We start from the raw sequence: 10,886 nt of genomic DNA, 5'->3' as shown, positions 1-10,886 counted from the left end.
TTGGCTTTTGTGTTGATTTGGTTGGCTTTCAAAACACTCTTATTTTCAAGCATTCTTGGAGCATTAATTTCTGCAAGTTGGTAAGGTACGTTTAGGCTATTACTTTATGGCTTAAATCATATTAAATGCATGCAGTTAATTTTCACCCGAAAAAAAAATGCATGTGGTTAATCCTGGACTAGTGAATACAAACATGATTATTAGAGTTTATGCATGACATAAAGGCTATTTATTATTTAGATTAGAGGGTTGTTTATTTGAAATGTTCATCTCAGCTGATTTGGAAGTGAAGTGGGGTTCAATTTCAATCAATCATTTCCTGTATTTTTGTATTGAATCCTGAAACATAAGCAATCTTCGATGTAAATAAGAAATATGCACGCAATTGACACAATAAGAATCAGAGAGGAAAAGAAGAAGAGAAAGCTGATTGCAGAGACAGAATTTCATTCATTAGCCAAAGTCTTGTTACAGAAGGCGAGATTATCTATACAATCTAATATCTATATACAAATATAATAAAGACGGTCTCCAAAATAAGTTCACCTTAAGCTGGCAAGTGGCACTCTATTATATTTTTCTTCATTTGCCAATTTTACCCCTATTCCATTATTATCATTATTTAATGTATGACTTTTTAATTTCTTAAAGTTTAACATTTTTATTATTTTTATTATTAACAATAATATTAATATTTATATATTTAATAAAATGTATTAATCTTAGTATTAATAATCAGTATCTAATTAATATATAATGACCTTTGGGTTTACTAAAACAAAATTGACCTCTGGTTGTACTAATATAAATTATTAAAAACTCATGAGTTATAAATATCGATGGTGAGAGGGAAAAGAAAGGAAAACAGAAAAGAAAAAATCTATTAAGATAAGGTACAGTTGATTAAGAAAAAAGCTATTATTATAGGAAGATGCTGGGGATGAAGAGGAAGATGTTAATACCGAGGATTTTCCAGAGGAGGTGAATCCAGCGGAAAAATTTGAAACTACAGAGGGCAAGCAAGAGTTCATTAAAAGAAGTCCTATAGAAGAAAAGAATCCAAAATCCAATGATGAAGTGGTCAATAGGCTTGAAAAGAAGAAGAGCGATGGGTTAATAAAGGAAGCTGCTATGGCTGGTAAGCTTGGTGTTTGCTACTTGAGTCGAATTCCTCCCCACATGGATCATGTGAAGCTTCAATATGGAGAAATACAGAGGATCAACCTTTCATCTGAAGATCCTACTACTATAGTAAATCGCAAATGAACTGGTGGATTTCGAGGTCAACAATTCTTTGAAGGGTATGATGAATTTACCAATAGGAGTGTTGCCAAAAGGGATGCTAATATCAAGTTCTTAGTAAATTCAAGTGGGAACAGAACAAATCAATTATAAGAGTGCTGTACAAAATATCCATCAAAAGTCAGGAGGTCAACTCTCAGTTAGTGAGCAAGCACCAAAGGTCATCCGTCAATTCTCACAGATAAATCCAGTTGCCGATAAAGCGGAAGAAAACAAATCTCAACTCTCAAAAATCATTCTGGCTGGGGTATTTGGTGGTTTATAGTAATAGGTTTTGAAGATGTCAAGTGTGTTTAATCAACATGAGGAGCTTATGAGGATACATTATGACGCTTTACATTTCTGTGAGTCTGGTTCTTTGACATTTTGACGCATTAACACTTAACAGAGTATCTTACAATTTTGTTACTAATTTAACAATTTTGCTGGTGATTATTGACAACCGATATACTGTAGAACTTTTAAGGAAGTTTATAATGTACTAAATTTACATTGTATTTTACTTTTTCAAAGAACTTTTTCTTCAATTTATGTATCAGTTTAGTGGAAGAAAAAAAAATTACTACCAAAGCCATTGTGCTTGAATACTATGCGATTCAAGTATGGAATTTACAAGACTGCTCTTCCTGTCAATATTTCTAGCAATTCTTTGGTTGTCAAGATCCTTTATCTCATATTGTGGGGGTTTAATGGCCCTCAGGTATTTGATACAATAAAACTGAGTCATTTCTAGCAATTCTTGGTCTCTGAAAACTAAAGTATAACTGAATTCATGAGTTTTTCCTTATTACTCAGCAGCACCTTTGGCAATGATCTTGAACCCACTAGCAGTTGGCTAGCAGTGATGTTTAGTATATGCATAGTGCTGAGTGGTTTGTTGCTGTCCACTTCGTTGATTGGGAATATCCAAGTGAGCTTCATTTCATGTATATATGTTAAATTTGTTAACAATTTTTTAACATCTGATTCAAACTAATAGATTAATCTATGATTCAAACTAATCTACACGCGCTAATGGCAAAGAAGAGGTAAATGTTGACATTTCAAAAATTTTCCCATTGTTTAATAAGATGTGACTCTTGATAATACTAATATAAGTTATTAAAAATTTTTTAAGTTATATATTATTTAAATGTGTTCACATCTTTAATTCATTTAATTAATGAATGAAGTTATTTTCTTTGATGATGATATAATTTTTTAGAAATTCATGAGTTATATGTGATTTAGATGCTTTCAATTTTATAATAATTAGTGCATTTTTAATTTATTTATGTAATAAATGAACCAATTTAATTTTATTACAGTTCCAAATGAGTTTCAAAATTTAAGCGTTAATTTTATCTACAACATAAAAGAGAGGCTTTTGCATAAAATGAATATTTTATTTTTATTAGACATATAAATCTAATTCTCTAAATATGATTCTCTTTGAGGAAAGTATAATCAAAATCAATGAAATTTAGTGTTATCTTTTCTCGTTACAATTATCATTAAAATATTTAGTTCAATTATTTAATATATATCAAAAAAGTAGTTTGGTCGTATCATTACATCGTTTTAATTATTTGACATTTTAAATAGTATTATATTTATTCATTATTTTTAAAATATATATATATAAACATTTATAAATTAAATTGCATGATACTCTAATTTTTTTTTATTTGAATTTTATATTTTAAATTTATTTAAAATTTTGAATAATTAAAAAATTATCATTTTCATACTATAATTTGGACTAGTTTATGTGATGATCAATCCCCAATCCTAACAAACTCAAGCAACCAAACAACTGACCATCCATCAAGCTAAGAGGAAAACTTGGACAGATGTACAAACCATCCATCACAGGCACAACATCAGTAAATTGCAGTACAATAGACAGAAAACAGAACCAACAATATAGACAAACTAATCACCAAAACGAAGCCTAAGATCTGATGTATGAATAATCCCATATGGAAGCATGAAAATATTCGGCAATTTCTGTAGAAAAAGGCCCTTTAAAAGCATCAGCCTAACTCATAGAAGCAGTGATGCCGCTGACAATTGACCCGGATAATTATGCAGCAAACTTTCCCAGAACTGGATCACGCATATAATTCACAACCACAAGAAGGTTACAACTCAAAATGCAAAATCTCTAGCATTCTATAGTAGCCAAATAAAGCAGAAACTCCAGCCCAAAAAATCCAAGATTAATGACCGATCTAACCAAATCTCCAGACAAAAAATCTTCAGCCGATTGAAGAAAGCCCAAAGCTTGAAACAAAGCAACGGGAGGACGTCCCTGATGGCAATACTAAAGAGAAATATAAAGCAACATAGCTGGACGCTTGCTAAAATTGACTGAACCTGCTAGCTCAAAGAGAAAAAGCAAACCCAAATAAAGTTCCAAAGGCAAATTCCAAGCAAATAGGCCAACAAATCTGAAAAATTTGACAGCAAGAGAAACCAAAGTTATCAGCAGGGCACAACAAACACAGAATGCCAATACCCAAGTCTCCACAAGCTCTCCAACGATAGACCCGATACAAGCACGATTAACACAGATCCAAAACCAAAAGTGGCTTCAAAGGAAGAAATCAATTGCCACAGAACAACAAACCAGAAGAGAACCAGTCCAAGAACACCAAAAAAGAACAGCTTTGAGTCAAGCAGGTCATGATAAAAAGAATTTTAGTGTGTCAGCAGCCCAAATTGGATTTGCGGAGAAGATGATTTCGAGCATTTTGCAGTTGTAAGAACCTATCATGGGGTAGAGCTGCAAAAGATTGCAAGCATTTATGTAAGCAATTATGAATCCTAGCTAAAACAGCAAATAAGAAATTAATTTTACCAATGTGATAGTGACGAGATTTTGGTCGGAATTAAGAGGAACCAGGAAGAGACAGAGAGAGACTTAGATCGAGTGAAGAAGCCTCCTCTTCCTTCTCTTCTTCCTCATAATTTATTATTCTTCTTTTAGTGTTGTTATGTGGATGACACGAGAGATTTAGAAAGTCATGGCATTCTTCCAATCTTTGAAGAGATGGTTGCTGTTCCTCGTCATTTCTGCTTCTCTTTTTGTTTCCACTGTATATAGGATGAACCCCACACTCAATTATCTCCACTACATTTTCAGTGGAGTGAAATGAGGCCTCAACGAAACACTCTTCATCAATAGAGTGGAATTTATTATCACTGAACCAAAGCACCACATGTTCTGATGAATACTTAAAATAAGACAGTCGATAACCAAATAAAAAGAAATCATGGCTGTGCCTCTGTCCAGATTCTCCTATGAAATCCACTCTACATGTAATGCCCTTTCGAAGATCAAAATAATAATTTGTGGGATCAATAACAGCTGTGGGAATAACAGCGCAGAAAGAAAAGGCAATTAAGTGACGAAGGTCAAGTCGGAATGAAAGGCAGGACCCACTTTTGTTCTTATATCTCATCCTTTCTGGCACTTCACTTCCTGCCATGTATAAACTCACTTTCTGACCCAACAGATGTGCTTCAAAAACATCTTCCATTACTTTATTCTCATCCTTCAAATTGATGCAATCACCAAACACAAGAAATTTGTCATCTTCAAAAAAATCTTCATCTTCACTTCTATCTGCTGATTCATCATTGTCATCTTCATGTTCATGTTTTAGGAAAAGAAATGAAGTTGATGCAGATTCCAAACAGATGCAATCTGACGCATTTAAGTATTCCAAGCATGATGGAAGCTCTGGTAAACATTTAAGTCTCTTGCAACCTGTTAAATTAAGCCGTCTTAACTTCGTAAGTTGTTTGATGCTTTCTGGAAGACTAGGTAAATTTGAGCATCCACAGAGAAAAAGTTCTTCAAGACGTTTTAATTTGCCAATCGTGCTTGGAAGATTCACGAGTCTTGTGCACCAAATCAAGGACAAATTGAAAAGTTGAGACAGATGCTCAATTGATGAGGGCAGCTGTTGTATTCCAGTTTCATCTAATTTTAGTTGAGTAAGCTTGCTCAGATTTTGAAGAGAAGAGGGAATCTCAACCAAACTTTTACATCCCATCAAAAATAAAAACTCAAGATTTGGAGCACTAGTAGACAAGTCTGGAATCCTGATCAGGTGCTCAGAGTAGCTGAGATCTATTAATTTCAAATTTCCAAGCGACTGTAATGAAATAGAAAATATCAATAAACTAGAATATACAAATTAACTTTACAAAATGTAGCTATAAGTTATGAACTGCACGTACCTTATCTCCATTCCAGAGTTGTATGAGTTTGCTAGAACGCATATGAAGTTGTACAAGATTCTTGGGGCAAAAATTTAATGGCAATGATGTCAAAGGGTAATAATTCCAATAAAGATATCTTAGCTCTTGTGGAAGAAATTTAAGGTTGTTAGGAAGAAGCACTTGTCCTCCAATATAACACTGAATTTTGAGGAATCTGAGATTGCACATTCTCATGAAGGCCGTGGAGCTTATCTCCAAGTTATCTTTCTTATACATGTCAAGTAATATCCCTTCAACATTTTCAGTTCCCTAACAAAATAACAGCACAAAGGATTATTAATGATTAGTTCTTAATTTGTCAAGAGAACTACCATTCTCATAAAATTCAAATATGAGAACGGAAGAAGCTTCTTTGATTAGTTTGGTACTTACCATATCTGTTGTCAATACATGACGAACATCTTCATAATTCCACAACCTGCTGCGTCTTCCAGGTTGTTTGCATTCCTCAATAACAATATCCTTACCCATTTTCTCCAACAAGTCATGCATATCTACCTCATTGATTGACGAAATAGTTATGAGAGATTTATTAATTAGACGAGGTATTGCACTTTTTGGAAAGAAGCCAAATGCCTCTAGTGTTCTCTCAACAGAATATATATTTTCCCATTTGAAGAAACATGCAATATCAAGAAATATTTTCTTTTCATTCCTTTCTAGCCCATCATAACTTGTTTTCAAAATATCTTGAATTTTCATAAGAGATCCGCCTTTCAATTTTTTCAATTCACTTTTCCATTCTTCTATTCCCATATCAAACAAATGAGATCCCAAAACTGTAAGAGCTAATGGGTTGCCTCCAGCATAGGATATCGCCTTCAAAGATAGCTCCATATATCCTTCCTTGGGATGATTTTGTTTGAAGGCATGCAAGCTGAAGAGTTTAAGATCTTCATAATCAACTAATTTCTCAACTTCATATATGCCTTCCCTTGAACAAACATTTTTAAGTACTTGCCAATCTCTGCTAGTTACAATTAACCTACTTCCCTCATTGTATAAATCACACTCTCCTGCTAATTTTTTTAAATGATTTGGGTCATCTATATCATCAAAAACAATAAATACCTTCTTACTTTGGAGCCTTCTCCCAATAAAAGCATTCAGATCCAATGTGTTTTCATGTATATTTTTTTCCCTTAATAACTGATAAATGATTTTATCTCGTACGACAATCGATGGTTGTTGTGTCATTATTTCCTTAACATTGTCAACAAAGCAATAAGCATCAAATTTTGTCACATTTCGACGAAATACTTCTTGCGCAATAGTCGTTTTACCAATGCCTCCCATCCCCCAAATTCCAACAACTTGCTTATCATTTAATAAATGTTCTACTTTTCTCACACGTGATTCAATTCCAACCAAGTTGCGATCATAAGAATCATCACTTGAAGCCATATTACTAAATTTCTTCAAAACGTCATTGACGATTTCCTCAACTAATTTAGATTCATACCTAGTCGCATATGAAAAACAAACACTAGTAAATAATGATAAACTCTCACTTTTAAGTAGAGCTGGTAATTTTTACACGATGACATGTTGTTAAGTAGGTTTAGATTTATTATAAACAAGTTCTAGTCAACTCGTTTATGATATGCTAAAACTAACAAGGATTTAATTAGGTTGAACTATTTAACACAATAAGATATGTAATGAACTATTCATTTAATCAGGTTAATAAGGAAACTTATTTTGTTTTAATTTAACTAAACCTATTATATGATTCGTTTATTTAATTAGATTAACAAGTTAACTTATATTATTTTGCTCCAATTAAATCTATTATGACTCATTTAATTTATAGTTAAAAAATTTATATAAATGAATGATTTAATATGATTTAAACTTTTACAAATTAAAATAAATAAAGAAATAAATTTGCAAAAGAGTTCTACAAATTTAAAACTAACATTTTTTAAATCTCTCTCATATTACTATTTATCTATATATTCATCTATCTCTTTTTATTATATGCTCTTATTCTCTCCCCAAGTCTCTATTTCTATCTCCCTCTCCCTCATATCACTAGATATTTCTTTCACTCCATGTGCTACTACTCTCTGCATATGTCATCCATTCAAACATACGCACTCTCTCCTAATTAATACTTTATCTTTCTAGTCATCTCTCTCTCTCTCTCTCTCTCTCTCTCTCTCTCTCTATGTATCTTCTATCTTTCTCTCATATTATCTATCTATCTATCTATCTCTTTTCTCCATATACTATTAGTCTCTCTCTAATTCTTTATCTCGTATCTCTCTCCCCCTATATCACTAGATATCTTTTTCATTGGATGAAAGTTCAAATTTGCCCCTGAATTTTTTGGGATATTCAATAAGCCCATTTGTATCTTTTTTATCAAATAAATACACACCTTTCTATTTAAGTTCAAATTGGCCTAATTTTTTGCTCCAAAAAAAATAATTTCTCGAATTTTTTATTAATAAAATATTTAATTTTATATTTTTAAATATTAAAAATATTTATTGTATTTAATAAAAATTAAAAAATATAGAAAATATTTTTAGCATTTAAAAATGAAAAATTAATACTTTATTAATAAAAAATAGAGAAATTATTTTTTTGCTAGAAACTGTGTCTATATGGAGTTAAACAGAAAGTGTGTATTTATTTGGTTAAAATGATAAAAACAAGCTTATATGAACATCCCAAAAATTTTTTAGGTAAATTTAAACTTTCTTCCCTTTTCATTCCATACGCTACTGCCTCTATGTGTCATCTTTTAAATCTCTCTCTCTTAATACTATATATATCTTTCTCTTTCCTTCTCTTGGTTGCTCTACAATTTTAATTATTTTCTTTTACTTTGCTTTGTTGGATTAAGGTTGAAGAGTTTTGATGAAGACAATGATTTGTGAAGCTTACATTCGCAAGCTTGGAAATTTATTTTGTGTTTGGATATTTTTAATTAATTTGATATTTGGATAATGCTTAAATATTTGGATATTTGGATGATACTTATATATTTGAATGATATTTATTGCTTAATCTTATACATCTTAAAAGATTAAACGTGTCATGTCATGTAACATCTATGGTGACCTATTCGTTTAAATAGCTTAAACACGCATGTTATATGACACTTTAATAACCTAATTATTTACGTGAACATGAATCATATTGTGTAACCTGTGTCATAAATATTTCCGTATTAGAGTTAAATATTTTGATACAAGTAATTAAATGGGTCATGTTCGGGTTAGTCATTTTTATGAATGCGTTTATGACTCATGAACACAAATTACTTTTAAGTAAATAATAATTTGTCATTAATATGTTCTAATTTTAGAATATAAGCTAACAAAGAATATTTAAAAGGTTATTAACTTACGTGATATTCCCTGAATCCCATCCTGATAAGTTGCTTACTTCCATCAAAGCGTGCTTCCATGCATCCATCTTATGTAAACGACCTTTAACTTGTTCTCCATGCATAGCAATTGCAAATGCCTTCCCAAAATTCCCAGTCAGCTCTTGAACGTCAGTTGGATCCACATGGTAAAAAACTGGTAGGACTGTTTGTCCTAAAGTTTCCTTGCATTCAAGTATCTTCACAAGCTCATCCAAGCACCATGGAGAATCTGCATAATTTTCAGAGAAAATGACAATAGAGACACATGATTCTTGGATTATTTTCAAGAGAGCTGGTGAGATCTCTTCTCCTTTGCGAAGGTTTTCATCCGTAAAGGCATTGATTTGTTTTTGATGCAAGGCTGCAGAGAGATGGGAGAGAAAACCATAACGTATTTCGCCTCTAAAACTAATAAAAACATCATATTTGTATGGAGGGGTTGATGAAGAAGTAGAAGCCATGATAAGTTATAATAAAGGCTTTTGTGCAACTGAGTTTGAACAAGGTAAAGAAAGCAAAATATTAGAGACCAATGTTTTGTGAGTGTGTGGTAAACTATATGTATATATTGTAGAGATAAAGCAAAAGATGGAATAAGAAATCATTTGGTGGAAAGTATCTTTTCTTTTTCAATTCAATGGTCCATCTAATTTTTTGTTCTTTATATATTGTATTTATATGTGCACGTAATTATGTTCTCATTTTCTTTTATACAACTAATTATAGTTTTTTTAATCAAATTACTGACTAATATTGTGTTTGTTTTGTAAAACATAATTTTTATATGAAAAATATTTTGCATAAAAATTATTTTCTAAGAATAAAAATATTTTTTATTATTTTATTACAGTGTTAAATTAATAGTATGTATTTATATTATACATATAAGTATTTTCAAATTTTAATATAATTGAAAGTCACTTTTATTAAAAATGACTTAATTTTACTTTTAATAGAAAAATATTTTTTATTAATTATTTTTTAAGTGCTCAAACTCTAAAAAAATATTAAAAAAAATTGAAAAAAAAATTCTGCAAAATAAACGAAATAAAATTCTTTTCATCCTATTTAGAAATTCTCAAGATTGAAATATTAGATTAATTGGGATTTATTTTAATTAGAGTTATTATCCTTATTTACTTTTGTTTTAATAATTATATTTATTTACTTTAATTAATTGGGAATGAAATATGAGATAATCAGATTTCCAGACTTAATATGGAAGGCATCTGGCTGGGCTCTTAGTGCGTGGGGTTCAACCATGTTAAGTGGTAACTAATTAATTAACAAAAGGCTTTTCTCTTTATTTTCTATCTTCTAGGAAAAGCAAACGCAATTTCTTCCACTATACGGGTAATTTATACTCGTCCTCAAATTTTAAGGAGTTTTTCATATCAGTCCTTCAACTTTAATTTATTATCAAAATAATCTTTAATCCTTCAACTTTAATTTGTTATCAAAATAATCTTTAAACTTTAACTCTAATATTACTAAAACTCCCTCATTACTTGTTTTATCTATTGTAGCAGATTTCAGGTTTATTAAAAATTAAAATTACTCAAATACCCTCTTCTGTTTTCCCTTTCCCTTGTTTTCTGCCATAGTCCCATTCATCATACCAACCACTTAGGCTTCGGAAAGACCCTTCGTCCATCTTAATTCATGCCAATGACCTCAAAGACCCCATCAATGGTTGAAGGCAATGATAAGATTGCAAGTCGCGAGCTTCCATTCTCAATTTGGTCGCCATAGACAATGGTCGAGCCAGAACCCACCTTCACTTGCTCGTCCCCAGAGGAGCTCCAAGCTGTTAAAGTCGTGACTTGTAAATTCAACCCGATTGGATCTTTAACATTAATTAAATAATAGAATAATATAAATTTAATTAAATAATTAATAGTTAATTAAATTTAATTAGTTAAATTTTAGT

The 10,886-nt window shown here is 31.1% G+C and overlaps 2 protein-coding genes across 2 annotated transcripts; one reads left to right on the top strand and one right to left on the bottom strand.

Moving 5' to 3' along the window:
• The first annotated feature begins 375 nt into the window (after window positions 1-375).
• On the top strand, window positions 376-1,266 carry LOC131172702 (pre-rRNA-processing protein ESF2-like). The gene is made up of 2 exons (XM_058134217.1): window positions 376-477; window positions 928-1,266. The coding sequence occupies exons 1-2, from the start codon at window positions 376-378 to the stop codon at window positions 1,264-1,266; spliced, it is 441 nt and encodes a 146-aa protein (XP_057990200.1).
• Window positions 1,267-3,081: 1,815 nt separating this feature from the next.
• LOC110652617 (disease resistance protein RPV1-like) lies at window positions 3,082-9,417 on the bottom strand. Its single transcript, XM_058134216.1, has 7 exons — window positions 8,936-9,417; window positions 6,984-7,036; window positions 6,169-6,887; window positions 5,947-6,072; window positions 5,533-5,823; window positions 4,145-5,447; window positions 3,082-4,069 (listed from the first exon to the last, which is right to left on the bottom strand). Exons 1-6 carry the CDS (start codon window positions 9,415-9,417, stop codon window positions 4,176-4,178), a joined length of 2,943 nt encoding a protein of 980 aa, XP_057990199.1. The 3' UTR covers window positions 3,082-4,069; window positions 4,145-4,175.
• Between the last annotated feature and the right edge of the window lie 1,469 nt (window positions 9,418-10,886).

The sequence above is a fragment of the Hevea brasiliensis genome, chromosome 14 (assembly GCF_030052815.1).
Source record: "Hevea brasiliensis isolate MT/VB/25A 57/8 chromosome 14, ASM3005281v1, whole genome shotgun sequence".
Lineage (NCBI taxonomy): Eukaryota > Viridiplantae > Streptophyta > Magnoliopsida > Malpighiales > Euphorbiaceae > Hevea > Hevea brasiliensis.
Note: the sequence above shows the minus strand (reverse complement) of the source record. Positions and strands in the feature narration are given on the sequence as shown.